This window comes from Drosophila virilis, chromosome X (assembly GCF_030788295.1).
Source record: "Drosophila virilis strain 15010-1051.87 chromosome X, Dvir_AGI_RSII-ME, whole genome shotgun sequence".
Classification (NCBI taxonomy): domain Eukaryota; kingdom Metazoa; phylum Arthropoda; class Insecta; order Diptera; family Drosophilidae; genus Drosophila; species Drosophila virilis.
This window is the reverse complement of record NC_091543.1, coordinates 16,392,475-16,412,176: the sequence shown is the minus strand read 5'-3', so window position 1 is coordinate 16,412,176 and position 19,702 is coordinate 16,392,475. Positions and strand designations below refer to the sequence as shown.

The 19,702-nt window shown below is 37.2% G+C and overlaps 1 protein-coding gene across 19 annotated transcripts in view; it reads right to left on the bottom strand.

The window, feature by feature from the left end:
* Window positions 1-19,702, bottom strand: part of dlg1 (discs large 1) — a 36,543-nt gene that overhangs the window by 5,849 nt on the left and 10,992 nt on the right. For 6 of the 19 annotated variants that reach the window (XM_015169107.3, XM_015169108.3, XM_032440012.2 and 3 more), the window contains 8 exons: window positions 19,052-19,276; window positions 10,059-10,652; window positions 9,738-9,981; window positions 7,442-7,529; window positions 7,106-7,319; window positions 6,627-7,040; window positions 5,901-6,003; window positions 2,827-2,871 (listed from right to left, as the gene is read on the bottom strand). In XM_015169107.3, the coding sequence (XP_015024593.1) occupies window positions 2,827-2,871; window positions 5,901-6,003; window positions 6,627-7,040; window positions 7,106-7,319; window positions 7,442-7,529; window positions 9,738-9,981; window positions 10,059-10,652; window positions 19,052-19,276 (1,927 nt within the window). Of the gene's footprint in view, window positions 1-2,826; window positions 2,872-4,006; window positions 4,082-5,900; window positions 6,004-6,626; window positions 7,041-7,105; window positions 7,320-7,441; window positions 7,530-9,191; window positions 9,982-10,058; window positions 10,653-11,121; window positions 11,146-16,165; window positions 17,617-19,051; window positions 19,277-19,702 lie in introns of those variants that run through there. The other 13 variants (XM_070210531.1, XM_070210535.1, XM_015169121.3 and 10 more) reach the window with 9 other exon arrangements.

The following is a 19,702-nucleotide window of genomic DNA, read 5'->3' as shown; positions in this document are numbered from 1 at the left end:
AAATTAATCATTTGTATATATTTAGATTAACCTGTAATATTTAAACGATCTTTAAGAGAATCTGGTGTTTTTTTTTTTTAAAGTTGTTTTTGTTGTTGTTGTTGTGAAAGTGTGTTCGTACTTAAATCTTATGCATGTATGTATGTCTAAAGCTTGATGAGAAACTTAAGAAAAATAACAATCAATCCTAAAAGCAATCAATAAATTTGACTTTGATTTTTTCATTGCACAAATATCTGATACAAGCCAACACTCGTTTGGTTTGTGTTAGTGAAACGCGTATTATGCGTACTTCTCTGTCAAGCACACGAGTATGACGAGTATTCATGTGGATATTAGAGTGTGCATGTGCATATGCATGCATACATATGCAGCCGGTGCATGTGCACACATACATATGTACGCATGTAAGAATGCGCATTAATCTTATTTGGTGAATATTTACAAGACGCCAGTGTATTATGTAGTGTTCTATGCTACAAAATGAAATGATGTCGGAGAAAGTGTTTAAATCAACCAAAAGAGTTCAAATAAAATCCCAAATGTAGATTTTATTGTACGAGTTGATGTCGTATTCAAGATTTTGGGATCAAAGCAAGTTACCATCAATGTGAATAAAGTTAACACAAATAAGACAATTAAAAATAAAATACATTAGGTTAGCGTAACTTCATATACATGTGCCGCACGAGCACGTAATGCTTGTATATAAATTGCCAGTACCTATAGCGTGTGTGTAAGTACTTAATAAGTATACACTTACTTATCGGTTAACTTAAATTAACACAACGATAATTGACAAATAACACGCACACACACATACACACACACACACACGCACAGGAATGTAATTATTTACAAAAATATTCATATGTGCATATGTATAATTGTGGTTTATTCATGGATTCATGTATCAGATCATGCCAATTCCTGAATGGCCCAAAGATGGATCCAACTACGGTACAGTATTCCAGTTCAAAGGAATTATAACGACAATAGAGCTTAAATGATTATCGATAGTTTCGATAGATTGCACAACATTCACTTTTAGCTTTGTTGTGCGAGGCCAAGTCAAAGTGTTGTCAAAGTTTGCGAAATTGGTGAAAAGCTCACGAATATATCAATATATTTTATGTATGTACACATCTATTAAAAAAGTTTTGAACATATATGGCAAGTGTTTATCGGTTATCGATTAATGTTTAACGTATACATATATAATATATTGAAAATAAAAGCAAAAGAAAAAACATTAGAACAATCGCGCATAAATTAAACACTTATAATTGAGTTTCGAGTTGAGTTGAATATATGTAGATAGAACGGGCGAAGTCTGCCTAGTACATATGAACATATGCATAGTATGCATACGTTTTAGGAACAATCTTGTAGGATCCTCATTAATACCAAATTACTAAAACTATATAAATTTGAACGATAAACAATAATATGCAAGAAACTAGGTTACACATCATCATAAGAGTTCGATTGGACCAACTAGATATGTATTAATTACATAAGTATGTACGTATGTCTTTACATGTGGCATGGAACTTACATACGAATCGTTTCTCTTAAGATAGATACACAATATAAATATATATATATATATATATTTGATTTATATATGCACAATATAAGTACATCATAATAATGTACACAGTCAAAAAAAAAAAAACAGAAAGTATTATCACAATTAGGTATTATTATTTACATATGCAAGAGAAGCATGTGTATGCATGTGTATGTGGGTATTGTATTGTACCTAAGAAGACGGATCCATAAAGTTCATATAAAATATGATTCTTTTAAAAGTTATATAGATATTTATGTTTGTTAAAAAACTCAGCATTCCAACCTATTTCAATGTATCAACAATGTCAAACGATATTGAAACGTTTACGAATGTCGCGCAAAGAGAAATTGAAAAATTGAACGCTCCTGCAAGAGAGAAATTCCCTCTGACTGAGAGCCTATGTGAAGAACCTAGTTAGCTTAGATAATAATTGGATAAATTGTCAAACGTGGCTCATTGAATTTTTGCTTAAATTGTGCCATATATTTGGCAGATAGAAAAAGTTTAAAATAGATTCTTTAAATTAAGCGTAGAAATGTAATGAAACATTTTTCTAGAAATATAGATACACAGAGTCAGTATTGAAATATATGTATATAGAAGTATATGATTTATATGTATGTATATTCACGTGTACAAAGTGTGCAGATGTGAATGTACGAAAGGACTTACAATACGAGTAATATAAATGTGTAAAATAAGAATGATTGAGAAAACCCAAAATACGAAACACAAATTATAGATAATAGTCTAATTTAGTTGTAGTAGCATCGACTTATGCAATAAAGTATGTATATATGTATGTATGTATGTTGTAGGTATTACGAACTTAAAATTGATTAGATTAGGTATGCGGTGTATTGGAATGTGTGAAATGAGCTGAAGGTTAGATTTTTTATTTGTTATTACTAAAGATGAATTGTGAATATTGAGTTGAGTTTGAAAATGCAATACGTGTTGGTTAGTGTAGTTCATGTAACTATGTCTGAATGTATGTGTATGTGTATATGTATGTGTATGTGTATGGCCAATAAATACAAGTACACAAATATCACGTAAAATGTACGCAAATGTATGTATGTATGTATCTGTGATTTTGACGAAACATCCAATTAGTTTGTAAGTGTATATAACTAGATATATGTATTTATATATGTGTACTTGTGTGTGTGTGAGTGTGTATGTGTGTGTGTGTGTGTGTGTGTGTATCTGCTTCTAGTTAAGCATCAAGTTTATAGTCAAGTACATACCTCCTTCAGCGTTGGCATCGTCTTGTGTGTAGCAAAGCATAAAAGCTAGAAAAATGAAGAGAAAATAAAAAAGAGAATCGAAAAAGATATACGTTTTGGTCAGTTCAAAACAGAATAGCAGTAAAAATTAGATGTAAATATGTGAGAGTAGTAAATAGTTGGTTTCTTTTTTTTTTTTTTTGCTTTTTTCATTTTTCTTTCTATAGTATATATATGCATGTAATTATGAAAGATGAGAAATATAGTTTTTCAGTACACATTTTTTACACACACACACAAATTGCGTGTGCTTCAAAATAATGCAAAGAAGGTAAATAGAGAGAATTAAATTGATGATGATATAGTATTATTTCCTGTATTTTATATTGTTGTTTTTCTGTTGTCTGTAGAGCAGCAGTAGATAATATTTAGCTATAGCAGTAGTTGCGTCTATACAGGTAAGACAGGTAAAAGCGTTATGTAGCTGTTCCAGAGCACGACGAACAATTTGTTGTATATGATGCAACACAACATACATAACATATATCTGTCTATATGCATGTAAGTACCTGAGTACTTGTGTATGTATGTATAAGAATTAATGAGCATAGATATGAGTTGTTGTTGTTGTTGGTTGTAGCGAACGCTGAAGCACCTTTGATGTCTGGTTGGGGATTACATACTCGAATATTTTGTTACATTCACACTAGCTCTTAACATAACATATATATAACATATATATATATATATATATATATATATGTGTGTGTGTGTGCTGGTATAAGTACGTGTGCATTGTTAGTAGAGATCAAATACTTTATGCATATGCTTATTCTCGTTTACAGGTGTATTTGCGAATGTGTTTGTGAGTGTATGTGTGTATGTGAGAGGCCCACTGCCAGAGGCACAGATTTAGAGGTAACCCAGAGTGTAAAACATAAACCGTATGCAAACTTATGCTTAAACACAACCAATACATGAGTAGATATAACATACATACATATATGCCAAAATGGTTAGACATAAATTTAGAAATATATATATATATAAATATATATATATATTTATAAGTATATAGTACACATTTATAACAACTGATATCCCACAAAATATATAAATAGATATATACTATAAGACATGTAACAATATACACATGTGTGCGTATGAGAACACACACGCGCACACAGGCACACACACTTACGCTGCGGCTCATTTGCTTGATTGTTGTTAACATTGTTAACATCGATTTCACTGTTGCTGTTTACAAATCCGTTTGCTGTAGATATCACAGGGAATTCACACACCCGAGCACACAACACACGCGTTTGGAGAAAACACAACAAAGTTCAATATCGATTATGTTCGGGTGTATGGGATGTGTGTGTGTGTGTGTTTGTGTGTGTGTGAATGAATCATTTGGGGGTTTGTTTTGAGTACGCACAGGACCATCGCATATGTGTGGAACGACACAATAAAATATGAAAATAAACAAAATAAAACGTAAAATGCATGAAATAATTGTTGAAAAACAAGACAAAAACATTTAAAAATATGCTCGAAGAAAAAAAACAACAACATACACAATAAAGAATGTAGGGCATTTATATTCGTATTAACCCCGAATTTTTTTTTTACTTACTTGTAGTTCTTTAACTTAATTTACAAAAAAAAAAAAAAAAGAATTCGATAGAAGAACGACTTGCTTCGGCACGCCGAAGTTTAAATACCCTTGTAGCCAGTTAGCTAAGAATTGCGTTATTTCGATCAATTGTTCCTATAGGTGCCATAAGATATAGGAGTCTGATTTTGCACGCTATTTGGCGACTCGAATCGAACTATTTGTAGGTGTTCGATATTTATAAGATTTTAATAGCATGCAAGAGCATGGGACAACCAGTAAATGTCAAGTACTGTAAAATATCTTTAAAAATAAATTTATATATATCTATATATAGATATGTTGCCCCTTCTGCAGATATGTCGAAACAGAAAATGAAAACGGAATAGATTGCCATATAGGATCCTTCCATTCCACAGATTTTATCCTATAGAAACTATATGTAAGTTTGGGTAAGAAAGCATAATAAAAAGGTTTTCCCTACTAATTTTTCGACCTATAGTTCCCATCAGAAATATACGATATAAATTATCATATGCCTATGTACTGCCTGCAACATATCGTGATGATAACCTTCGAACATAGAATAAGAAAAGCAGTCAAATGAACATGTATATATCGGCTGTTGGAACTGATCCGAGAGTATATATGCTTGAATCTACTTATATGCGAAATCCGAATACAATCTACAAGGGTATACAAATAATATAATTATTAGATCTAGATGGTGTCAGTGCTGCTTGGCACTGGTTTAAGCGGACAAGTATGTGTATTTGTTTTGCGTGATAGTGTGTACGTTGTTCGTGGTACAAAATCAATTTGCAGAATACACTTCATTATATGTTTATTAAACATAATCAAAAACAAATTTGAAGCACACATATATGCATAAAAGTATATGAGGAAAATGAAACGCTTCCGCTTAAAAATTAAATATTTAAAAAATAAATTAAAGTTGAATTATTTCATGACGTTACACTGATCAAAAACTGAAGAGTTTTTCATTTATGTGTAGGCTGCCGACAGGTGGCACACGCAACGGCACACGTACACACACACAGAGAAAGAGAGAGAGAGCGAGAGATAGAGGCAGGACGAGACACTTATTGTAATTATATTATAAGACAACGCGCAGTTGCACACACATAGATGCCACACGAAAAACATTCAACAGAGTGAGAGTGAGATAGAAAGAAAGAGACAGAGACACGTAAGTTAAGTAGTGGAAGTGAGAGAGCGCATAACAAATTATTAACAAAATAAATTGTTGCTCTGTCGCTCAAGACGTTCGATGCTTTTGTTGTTCTTGTTCTTGTTCTGATGATTATTAACATTAACATTATCATTATCATTATTATTATTGCTGTTGATGATGCTGTTGTTGTTCTTGTTGTTTGTTGTTGTTGTTGTTGTTGTTAACGCGTTTTTTTTTTTTGTATTCTGTTTGAATGCCACGCGCTGGAGCTTTGCTACTTACGCTCTTGGTCGCTGCCATCTTCGTTCTTCTCATCGCGACTCTTCATGAATGGGAACTTGCGTGAGAATGTAAAATTCTTCTTTTTGCGATCCAAAGTTGATTGCTGAGAAACAGAGAAAGAGAAGGGTGGTGAATGAGCGAGAGTTCACATTCATTATATTTAAGAATTCAAAAAGTACATGCTCAAGCGGCGAGCTGCCTTTACACACCGACTACTTTTATAGACAAAATGCATTCTCGAATAACTCGGACTGGAATTAAGAAGAGCACCAACATATGTGCATATACCAAGGTACAAGGCTGCAGCTCTAAAAAAAATGTCTACAGCTTAGAGAAGACATCTTTTGACAGACATGTCCGAAAAAAAACAAAAACTACTCTCACTTAGTCTATATTCAATAAGGAGCTACTTCCGAAATTTTGTAAAGAAACTTATTTCAAACTCAATATTTATCGGCGTTATGGAAAGATATTGAAAAATGTGCATGTATAAATTAATGCGATCTGAGTATGTATAATACAGGAATATATATTGATTTTGTGGCTTCCAGTCGAAAGGACAAACGGACATAAATGGATCGACTCAGCTTGTAGTGCTGCTCATTGCTTATTAACTACATCATAATTGATAGCGACGCCTTGAGTTTAGCCAAGTTAACTATATTGTCATGTGTTTGCCGCTTCAGCAACTTTTTCGGTTTCGTGAAAATGCAAGTACGTTTATACCTTATCTAGATTGTTGTTAGCCGCCGCATGTCCCTGGAACTTGACGCTGCGATCACGTGCACGCATTTTACGCTCCCAGCGCCGCTTCGATGGCACAATACCGATTTGTTCGTCCTCATTGTCGCCAAGCACGCGTCGTGCCTGCCACCACTCATCGTCGGAGGCATTGGTCACATGCAGTATGTCTCCATGCTTAAAGGGCAGGCCGCGCGACGGCAGGCCATCATCGCGATTTGGATCATAGTCGAAGAGGGCGCGTACATATAGCGAACGCTTCTGTGTGGTGCGGAGCAGGGTGCCAGAGCCGCCGGCGCTAAGCGCCGCCTGTTGCTTCAGCTCCTGAATGCGTGCCTCGAATCGATTGTAATCCTCTGGCCGATATTGTGCAACCAATGTGACTACGCCGCCAGATGTCTGCGACAGAGTTTAGTTATATACTATGTTGTCTGGTTGCAGTCAGGGTTACGGATGCTACTCACTTTTAATGCCTGAGCCGCTTCCTCGTGTGTGGCATGCGTCAAATTGACATTGTTCACACTGAGCAGCTGATCGCCGCGCTTCAGCTCGGAGCCAAGATCCGCCGGACCGCCGGCCAATATGAATGATACATAAATACCCTGGCCATCCTCGCCGCCGACTATATTGAAGCCCAGACCTTGTGGTCCCTTTTGTATGGTAATGGTGCGTGGTTCTCTGTTAAAAATTAACAAACACACAAGGTCACAATTTAGTCAAATGATAGGAAATGCAATAAAGTGGAAAAGTTGTTTAATTAGATATTGCGTAAAGCCGCACAAAACTGGGGCACAGCTCACCTGGTTATATCCTCTGTGCTGACAGCGCGCGGTGTGCCCGGTGGCACGGCCGCCAGGACATTAGTCGATGCGTACCTTGAGCCGGGCTCTATATTATTTATTTTCCAAATTTATATCCAATTTGGGTATTTTATTTAATTTTTTTGGTAAGTTTTTTTTTTTTTTTGTTTTTCGTTTTGTATCAAAAAATAACAACGAACCGGTAACGTTTACACACATACACACAAAGTAATGCACACACGTGCATATATAGAGACATGAAATAGAGAGGGGTAAGGGTAATTAATGGAGGTCGCGAGTTTACATATATTTTAAGAGAGTTTGTAGAGTAACAGCCACAGGACAAGATAATCAAATCGACTCTCTCGCGAGTGGTGTGGTGTTTGGATTAAAAAGAAAGAGAAGCATATAATATAACTTAGTATCGAAACCAGAAAATAGTAAGGCGAAAGGCGAAAAAAAAGTGTGTTAGAAATCAAAGAAATTAATCAACACTTGAAAGTTGACACTGGGAAATCTTTCAACACAGGAAATAAGAGAGAAATGCCTTGAAAATAACTGTAGAAATTGGGATTTTTAACTGAACATTTCTGTGAAGCTTACTTTCGAACTGTCGATCAGTTTTTATGAACTATCGAAAATTCAATAATTTAGGGATATAAGGATTGAAATTTGCTGGCATACGAAACATTTTCCTAAACTATAATCCCAGTTTTTTTTTATTTGAATGCCGCTGTCTGTAGAAGAAGAATTTATATGAATTCTAAAATTCTTGGCAGCGCCTAAAGTCAAAATACAACAAAAAGTACAATAATTATTTTGTAGAAATTGTTAAATTCGGAATGACAAAGGCGCGCTTTATATATGAATAAAAAAGATATCACTAACGGACATTTAATAAAATAAGAACAAGAAAAAGTGAGAAGAGAAATAAGAATAAAACAATTGAATCGTGAATAGTGTTCGTTTGCTTTCCAGCCTCAATATGGATACACATATGTACGTTTGTACACACATCTAGACACATATACATATATAGATATAGATGTATTAAAATATAGAAATAGATGATCTTATAATAAGCACAAAAGACAAGACAAGGTTCAAATATAATAAATAGTTATGCATGCATTATAGAAGATGCCATGTTAAGTTAAGGTACATTTGCAGTCGGTCAAATGTTTCGTTTTGAATTGAATGAGCAACACTGTTGACCAGTGCTCCAAAATGGTTGGTGGATAACAAACAACACTGAAATACGAGCAGCTTAGCAAGCACGCAAGCAAAAGCCGTGCAAAATCTGTAGAGATTGCAGAAACTTTCCCGAATGGTTCGAAGTTTGAATTGAATCACGATTTAGATAGACAGATATATAAATATATATATATAGGTATATATAGGTGTTAGATAGAGAGCATAAGATATAGCAACAATAGATTAGCAGTTAGTAGAGAGCCCAGTCTAAATTCAGGAATTGCCTTAAAACACGCCTGCTTGTTTGTTTTTTTTTTTTTTAGCCAACCTTAATGAGTATCTATCAGATATGCACATGCATATAGTACATACAGACTTATATGTTTACATATAGACAATGTTGTTTCGTGTTTATATATCTTGTATGCTAGAATGTGGCTAGTTTTATAGATGGAAAAGGACTTTTAGCTGCTGAATGTGTGGCTCTTATTTGAAATGTAAAGAGAATGTTAATATCGAGTTGTGAATAGTTGAAGTTCAAATATGATTCGCTTACGCCTTGGCAAGGGTGATTGGGAACGGCTGTGCTCTGTGCCGCCAGCAACAGCCATTGGCATTGCTAGCTTAGCATTAAAAGCTAAAGCTGAGGCAGAGGCGGAGGCGGAGGCGGGTGCTTGTGGTGGTTGTGTTGTAGCTGCAGCTGCAGCTGCTGTAGCTGTAGCTGTATCTTTAGCGTTAGCTGCTACTAAGTTGCTGTTGTTATTGTAGTTGCTGTTGCTTTTGCTGTTGTTGCTGCTGCTGCTGCTGCTGTTGTTGTTGCTGCTGCTGCTGTTGCTGCTGTTTATGTTGTTGTTGTTGTTGTTAAGATTGTTGTTGTTGCTGTTGCTGCTGCTGCTGGTGCTGCTGACTGTGGCAATATTATGTTGCACTATATGGCTGCTGTTTGAGCCTAAATTGGTGCCGTAGCTAGTGTTGGATGTGGAGGTGTTTGTGGTGATGTTGTTGGTATTGGAAGTGGTTGTGGTTGTGGTGATAGTGGAGTTGGTGATGACTGAATCTGTGACTGAATCAACAACTGACTGCCCAACATTGTTAAGCGCACCTGCAGATTCCGAATTAGCCGGCTGCTGTTGCTGCTGCTGCTGCTGCTGTCGTGTGGCAGCTGCCAATTGGGTTTGCGACTGTGAATGCGCCTGCGACTGCTGGCCAAGCTGTGCACTGCCCGACTGTGAGGCACTGCTCGTTAAATGCTGCGTTTTGCCCACAATCAGTGTCACCTTATCGGTGATGGACTTGAGTGTGCCCACAGCCAATTCATGCGTGACATTCTCCAAATTCTTTTCGCTCTGTAAATGAGGGAGTGAGAAACAATGTTGTAGTTTATTTATTGTTGTTGTTCAATGAATTCATGATTTATGCTTACGCCGTTAGTGCGAACCGCTATTAGCTTGTCGCCAATGGAGAGGCGCCCGTCCACTTGGGCCGCACCGCCATCCATAAGTTTGGTCACATAGATGCCATTGTCGCCCGGTATATGCTGATTGCCAATGCCGCCGGCAATTGAGAAGCCCAGACCTTTGCCGCCCTTGACCAAATCAATTTCGATCACCTTTGGTCCCGCCGGTGCCGACGCCGACGCCGAAGCCGAAGCGGAGACCGCCGTTCCGCTGACGCTGTCTTGGACATCGGCTGTTGTGGGTGCGGCAGCTGTTGCACTTGCGACACGTTTCCGTTTCACATGCAGCTTTACGATGTTGCCGGCCTTCTTGAGAGCATCCACAGCGGAGGCATGCGGCACATCCACAACGGAGACATCGTTGACCGATACGATGATGTCGTTAATGCTCAGACGTCCATCGGCAGCTGCGGCGCCGCCCGGTATCAGCTTTGTGATATATATCGAGGTGTCGGTGCCAATATGGGGATTGTCGGTGCCGCCGGCAATCGAGAAGCCCAAGCCGGAATTGCCACGCTCCAGCTGTATGTCCTCATAATACCAGCTATCATCGCCATTCACCTGCGCAATTGAGAGATTGACAAAAGTGGTTGGATGTATTAGCGACAGCCTGATATGTGGTAAGTTGTTAGGATCTGCATTTGGCAACGATGAAAGGACGCACACAAACACACGCACGCACACAAGCTGCAGGAGCCAATGTTGAGCGACAATCAATTTTATATTATATATTATTAATATGGAGTTTACTTCGCATGCATAATTTATAATTTATTGCTAGTACAATTAACGACTTGTGCCCGATAAGTAGATGATAGCGACAGTTTTATAGATGTGTGTGCAATTGCATTTCCGCACCGGATGTAGACAAAACATAAATGCATTTAAGACAGGACGTATTACAAATACAGATAAAGCAGCGCTTATTGTTTTTTTTTGTTTTATTTTTAATTTCTTTTTGCTTATATTCATTTTGATTAAATGACAAACACTGACAAACACTGAGCTGCCTTCGTTGGGCGCCGCTTACCTTCGTCGAGGATGCCTTGTGTAGCTGAAAATTGTTGGACCGAGAGAAAACTTAAGATTGTGAGTTAAAACATAGTTGGTTTTCAATTTGTTCGTTAAACTTAATCAATAATGTCAAAGTTCTAACACTTTTTCAGCTTCAAGAAACTTGAAAACTTTCCCATAGTTGTTGCTGCTGCATTTTTTATAATTTTTGCAAATATGTTTAAGCAATATATTCAATTCATATATTCTTTTGGATACAAGATAATACGACTTTGTTTTCAAAAATAATTCCATATTGAATTGTCTAAGGGCAGGGCATTGGCCAGCCGGACTCGGCTGCTGATACGGATCGAACATATATATATTAAGTAGAAGTTGATTTTTATGCATGACACATTACGTGACAGAAGTATAATACCCTGTAAGTTGAGCTTAAATCGAAAAGCTATGCACGTAGCACTTAGCTGAGAACTTTAACATATATAATATAGAATACTTTTCTAACATCAACAACTTTAGTTCGTTTTATGATCTATATGTATATATATAAGAAAAGGCATTCTTTGACTTAAAACTAACTTGAAGAACAGAACATTAGTTACTTTTATGGTGTAAGTAAAACAGCTTCTAAATTTGTGAATCACAAAACTTGGGACGTGAAACAATTAAAGATGTTTTCGTGACATATTTATTCGGAAGAATAGCCAATGAAAACATGTGGAAAATGTAAGCCCCATTCAAATACAGAATTGTAGCCTGGACTTTAGTTTCAAGTGCAAATAGGATTGAAAGGGTTATCGGACACATATTGTTATCTGCAATATGATTGCAACTTGAGGAAATTACCCGGCATTGAGCGGCGCAAATTAAAGGTTAGCATATGCCCGCCTGAACATCAGACAGATGCAAATATATTTTATCATTTTGGGATTTGAACCAGCGACCTCTTACGCAGGCAACGCACACTTTTATGTCTGCTTTATTGTTGTTGTTTTCTAAATACCCTTTCCCCCACTTCCAGGTCGAATCGTAGCCGCGCACTTTCGACCCAACAGAAAAACTTCTTTAAAACTCAGGAAAGTTTAGCTTGCCAGACATTGTCGTGTTTCACATAATGTATCCAAAAATACTTGTATGATGAGGAAAATGATGTCGGGAAAATCAAAAAGCAACGACCAACAATACGATATATGTTTATATGCATGGTAAATTATGTGCCGCACCCAAAATCAATCTATAGAAACGTTTGTCTGTTTGTAACAGGCACAACAAGATGCGCATAAAAAGACTCGTCGTAAATAAATGACAACTTTCGAATAAGTGAAAATTGCAACATTTAGACAAACATGACAATACACACGCACACACCTACACATGCGTGAAAAACGAGTTCAATTGATTAGCAACTGGGTGTAAATGGATTCATTAGGCTGGCGGCAAGTACTTATGTATATCCCACAGTAGCTAAAACAACAACAAGAAGAAAAAGAAGAAACAACACAGAATTGCAGCTCGAATGCAAAGCTGGCTGCGTCTTTAAAGCTGCTCACGTGCGATGCCGCGGCGCGCCATTCGAATTGCTTATTAACCTTTGACATTTGCCGGGTCAGCACGTCAACTGTTCGCCAGGCTACGTGACGTGAGTAATTCGCACAGCTCAGCTTCAACTTGGAGCACATTGCCGGCTAGCCATCATCCCCCACCCCTTTTGATTCTCAAACCAGGCATGTTAACAAGAGCGGTAGGTCAGGTCTCTGTCGGCATGAGTTCGCATGTGTGTGTGTGAGTGCGTGTGTGTGTGTGTGTGTGTGTGTGCTTTATGAGCAATAACGACATCGATCTCGTATTACATCCAAATGGGTCACATGCACTGCAAAGCTGTCTGCAACCCTCTATTCGAAAACGGAAGCCTTCATTTCATTTATTAGACAGTTTATCCGCCCGATAAATATTTGACATGCATTGCTGCTGCGTGTGTTTTTCTGTTTTGCTGTCAAAGTTAACCAGTTGTCTTTGGCCCAATTACATTTTCACACGCTCTTGTTAACTCATTTATCTGCCAGTCATACTTTAGCAGGCAGTTTAATGAATTCCCCAATACTTGTAATGGGCTGTACAAGGTACATTGGCAGCTTTCCTGTGTTCCTGTTAAGGTATGTCTGAAGCTTACAATTACATTTATTCATGCATCTTGTAAGCTGATCTGCCAGACACTTAAAGTGTTTTCTTTCCCTGCTGGCACAAATTATGGCCTATTTGCTTTTTTTCTAGGAGTTAAACTCCATGTTAAATATTTGAGATGCGAAGCTACGAACTGTTTTGATCAATGGCAAAAAGAATTCCAATTACCTGAACCAAGACAATAGCAACTGATAAGATTCGCAGGGGCTTATGAATTTGATTAACTTAATTAAGTTGACATTCTAAAGTCAAAAGCTAGCGGCCAATATTGGACCGAGGAGTCTTATGTAAACAATTACATCAGAGGTTCACAATTGGAACATTTTTAAGGCGTTTCATCGAAGGTCGTTTTGGTTAGTTAATAATAATGCCCAAACAATAACAACAACAACAACAACAACAACAACCGCAAAGGTATTTCCAACTGTTGTGGTTTAGTTTTCTCGTGTTTTAGTGTTGGGCCACAGCACTGGCTACATAGATAGGAACAGAAGTATATCTATATTATGGGCAACATACTATTCATATCAGCTGCCAAACTTATCTTATCAGCGAGAATCATATGCTTTGCGACTATGCTTTGGTTTGGGTTTGGGGTTGGGTTTACCACACACACACACACACACACACACACACACACACACACAGAGAGACGCAACACAGGTAATGCGCGCACCAGTTCCAGTTCCAGAATGTGGCAATTACCGTTTCTTTATTTAGCAAAAGATACAAGGCAGCCACTTGCTAACGTAGCATGAGTAAACATACACACATCAACAAAACAATAGTTACACTTGAGACCAGCAGTTAAATTTGAAGTGCTTTGTAGGAAATAGGTTTTGTAATTTTATATACAGTATTTACACTACACTTAATCGAAGACCAGTGTTGTAGAACCTTTCAATGGCATATTCTAAATAAGTAATATTGAAATGCTATGAAAAAGTGACGACCTTAACAATCTACTAAAACACATTGTAAATCTCTGATTCTGATAACATTCGCATCAAGTAAGCCTGCTTCGAGCTAGTATATAAAGCCTAGATTAACCTAGAATATTTAGGATAGGTTGAAGCTTCCGAAGAGCAAAATAACATTGAAATTCGCCATTTTCAGAGATGTCTTGAAACCAAATCTCGAATTTGGTTTTTTTTTTTATGAAAAAACTTTCGAACATGACATGAATTATGGAGTTTAAAATAAATTATTTTTTATTTGAACATGGAATAAAACTCTCACGTAATGATAATTTGCTTATATATAATAATTATTTAAAAATATATGCAAACACGAAAAATATATGCATATTTGAAATTGCATTTAACCGCTTCTATTCTTGTGATCACCAGTGTACACGTATGCAGCCATGTACATACAAACATACATGCACATACACATACATATGTTATGTATATATACATAGTCACCAAATATGGCTCGGCGAATTGCCACCAAATGTGAATGAGTACGAAATGTTTGGGTGTGGATTATAAATACTATTCTCTCTTTCACCCTCAATCCCCGCCCAACGCACTCTCGCTGGCACTCTTTGTCTGATTGGAACCTGTGACGATTTGACGCTGAGCCAACTGCATGCGCTTACATACACACATACATATATGAAGACAATGTCAACAATGCCGATTGTGTATGTGTATGTTTATGTATATACACATATAGATATATGTATAGTACAGACGAGTATCTAAATAAATCGACACCTGCACAATGCACACCCACCCGAACCTGAATCAATTGGGAGGCATGTGCCACAAATGTGGTTCAATATCAACATTGTTGTCCTCCAGTCTGGCAACCACAAAAGGCCGCAATAAATCCAAATTGTATACAAATTTGAAAACGTGCCTTGATTCAAGAATTAGCAGTCAATAAGTTTTCAGATTGTATTTTGTTTATGGATTTGGACATTCTGATATACATATATATACATACATTTGTATATGTGCAACATATGTTAAAAGTTTTTCATATAATATGCATATCCTATTCGCCACATTCGTTATATCGAACGCACACTGTAGTTAAATACGAATGTTTATTCAAGCAAACACCGTTAGGAGAGCCAATGGAGCTTTTGAATTTGAAAATGTGAAGACGAGTGAGTTCTATTTCGAGCAAATTATGCGATCTAGCGAGAGAGCGAGTGAGCGGGAGAGTGAGTGAGAGTGAGTGGGACAGAGCAAGTAAGAGAGACTAGATGAGTGAAGGAACGTCAGCATCAGAAAAGAGCCCTGTTTACATACACGCACATGCACATGCACATGCATATGTGTATACAGATACATGCACATTTAAGTAGGTGACATTATGCGTGGCGGCATTCAAGAGAGACAGAAAGGGAGAGAGACAGAGATGCAGCTGTCAATTTTGCAAATTCTACAATGCACGCCCATTTACTGCCTTGCTTACTTAGGCACATTCACATATTGACTGGCATACATATATGCATAGGTATGTGTGCGTGTGTGACTGGGAGAAATTCCGTTGCGCATGCGTAAAGACATTTGTTAAAGTTTATACGCTGAAATTTGACATACAATTGAGGACAACGACGCACTGAGGCCAGAGAATTTTCTTGCTGCTGCCGTTTTGATACTTTTTATGTTGTCTAAATGTCTGGCGAAATTTATAAATAAACCATGGAATCATCATTGAGCATTTATAAAAAAACAGCCGAAATATTTGTTAGCTTCCGGCGCAAAACGAATATTGAATAAATCGATGGAGGGAAGGACTCTCCAACGAGATCGATATAATGCTTGATTAATCGTATTCAATTTAATATATTTCGATACATTTGTAATCGCATGCAAATACCTAGTTTTTGTAAGTTTAATAGGTGAGCACTTTTTCTTTACCGAATCCAAATTAAATAGTGATGAGACTTTCTTAATAAAGCCGCCGCCGCCGCTGCTGCTGCCATCCTGACGCTTCTTTTTGCGTGTGGTCATGTTATTATCACAACGCGTTCGCTCTCTCTCTCTCTCTCTCACAAAGCGATGAACGTTGCACGTAACGTAACACAATCACAAATGCCGGTTGAGTGACGTCGCAGTCGCGTAAACGTTTACGTTAATTGTTGTTACGTTGCAACGTTTCGTTCGTTCGCTACGTGCTTAGCAAACAAAATGTTATAAATTTCCCTTTAGCTTTGCGTTTAATATGGAGTATAAACATACACACGTACACACACCCACATGTACATACATATATGTATGTTACTTGCACTCTCGCCGCGTGACTCACAATGCGCGCTGACACTAACAAGTGTCATCCACACAAAACGCAAAAAATAATTTTAAAAAAATAAATAATAACAACTAATAAATATGTAAGCACAACACTGAGGAACGGCGCGTTGCCAACGTGAGCGAGTTCGAACTACAACTATCGCTAAAAACTTGCTGGGCGCTGTTTCTGTTGCTGAGCGTGAGAGAATCTTCTAATCGCACACAAATATATATTCACGTATAAGTTATGCTTTCCAAATCACATACATACATATTTATTTATTGTTTGCCAGAGCAAATGGCAAACGAAAAAAAAAAAACAACAACAACAACCGCGACGCTCTCACTCTCTCAGTGTCAACCGCCGACTATTTTGGTATTTTTTTGCGCTATGCCTTGCATGTGTATAACCTACATACATAAGTAAGTACGTATGTGCATGCATGTGTGTGTGTGTGAGCGTATATGTACGCGATTCTGACGAATGTAAAAAAAAAGTAGCGCAAGCTAAAGGCACAATTTTAAAACATTAATTTCTTCCAACTTCATTATGTTTAACTAAGTATTACTGATTACACTTTGTTTTGATTTGTTGTAAGAATGTATGTATGTATGAAAAGGCATTAATATTTCATGCACAGCGTATAGCTTTTGTTTCTGGTATTTTTCAGGTCACTTTCAAGCACATTTCTATATGAAACACGCACATTTCCATTCGCCTTTCGCATTGATTATGGAAATAGGCTTTGTGGCGTATATTTTCACAGACCGTTTTTATATTTTTAATGCGTTTACGCCGCAATTATGCGATGCCTGCTTCTTTTCCCGTGTTGTGTTGTTGGCATTTTTCTAGCGAGCCAGCGACTGACTAGAGCTGCACAAGCGTTCGATTGTTGCCGAGCTCACACAACCGGCCACCTCTAGCATGCTAACAAACTATCGTCGCGATGTTTTGGTATGCGTAACCGGTTATATTAGCGCTGATAGTTCAACAGTCTTAGCTGGCAACATCGTACTGTTGTAGTTTACAGCGCCTCGAATTTCTTCACACTTCTTCACAATCCGCGCTGGCGTCACCAATGCACGATAACTATGATTTATGATTACGTACGATTGCACATTTACACGCACGACTAGTAAGCAACGCCGTGTTTACTTTTTACATTTTCATACAGGGAGTGACGCTTGCGCTTGCTTTGCTAAAGGCGTGACTAGAGATCGATAGCTTAAAGCCTGCCTATCGATACCATCGATCGCGGCGACCAGTGCTGGTTAATGCTCGGCAAGCGTAGATCAGAGATGATTGCAGCTTGGCGCCAAGCTCTAAAAACTCAAATGAATATTGTGCAAAACAGATTAATGGGAAATTAAATTCCAACATTAACTACATATATGGGTAAACATTTAACTACATGTATTTTACATATCAAATTTAGTGCATTAAATATATGTAAGTGACAAAAACCACATCATAACCGTAATTTGATCTTTAGATAATTGAGAATATTCATATAACATATTTTAAAGGGTATACTTAAAGTGTATCATATTTTTCTTCATTATTGGTAAAGAGTCATACACAGATAACCCCCTAACGAATGTAAATACTAAATAAAAAGAAAATAGTAGTGACAATAATTATACAAACCATAAAAATAGCAAATCAAACAATTGGAATAAAAAATATGCATTCAAAAAATTGATTCATTGTAGTTTTTAATGTCTTACTAAATACATAAGTACATATCTTATAATAATACAATATAATAACATAGACATGCCCAAATTATAGATGATATCAATATTAAATGTGAACAAAAGTAACAAAAAACAATAAATATAAGTAAAAAATATGTAAGCATATCCATAGCATACATACATACATTTATTTAGGATGATATTTAGTTAACGTAATGATTCATTTCAATTTCGATTGAAAAGAGCGTGAATAATGATGGGTTTGGAGAACAGTGGCAAAAATAGTAAACATGATGAGCAATAACTGGCATTAAAAAAAAAAACACTGGTTAGGGTTCAGATAAAATTGACAGTGCCTCAAAATACGAAATACTGTTGCGTCACAACAACAGTTTCAGCGGAAGCGGAAACAAGCGGCATTGGCAGCCATTTCGTTTCAAATGAAGCGCCACGTTAAGCTAAATTAGCTATAGCCAAAATGCCGATTACGGCCTTCCGGTCTTTAAGGCACGTCTGGCTATTCATTATGATTATTATTAATATTATTATTTTTGGTTTTTTATTTCAGGTCGGCTCGACTCAAAGGCTCGTGCAAGCATTTCGGAATGTTGGGTAGTTTGGGCCATTGCCTTTTGGCAGCTGTTGTGGCTTTGGCTGCGGCTAATCATGCGTGCATTTGTATACGCCCATTGGTTTTTTTGTTTTGTTTTTTTTTTTTTGGTCCTAATTATCGCCCGTTTCGAGCATTAGTGCGACATGATTTAGCTTTAGCTTTGGCAAAGAGCAAACATAATTCATTTAATTGCAGCCACTTACTATCTGAGTCCCGCTTCTGGCTGTCGTGGGCTGTGATTGCGCTAGATGCTGCTGCTGTTGCTGCTGCTGTTGCTGCTGCTGTTGCTGTTGCTGCAACTGCTGAACCACCTGTTGCTGCTGCTGCTGCTGTGGTGAGCGCGAGTTGCGCACCTGTTGAATGGCCGCATCATCGGCTGTGGCATCTTTGGCATTCTCGTAATCAGACTCAATGCGCATGCGTTGGTTCTGCGAAAGAAACGTATATAATCGAAATGGTGCATTAAAATTTGACAACTAGACACGCTTTAACCCAAAATGCAAAAATGACATTTGCTTAATGCGGCATCAAGAAAACAACGAATGTGCCAAGTGTCGTTTCACAGTTCAAATAGATCAAATGGAAGACTCTCACTGTGTTTTCTCCAGCCAACTTTAAAGTGTTTTATTATTATTTCAACTGCCTGCCAACTTTTATGACTCTCACACTGAAAGGCAACTGGGAGTTTAAATACGTATCTTGTATGCTCTCAACTAGCCTCTTCTTTTTCATTTTTAATTTAGTTTGTGCTTTTACTAACTTGAATTGAGCTTAAAACGAAACGCTTTAAGCTACACTTTTAAATAACTGTCAATTACTTGATTCATATGATTTAACAGCGTTGCCGGCCTGTT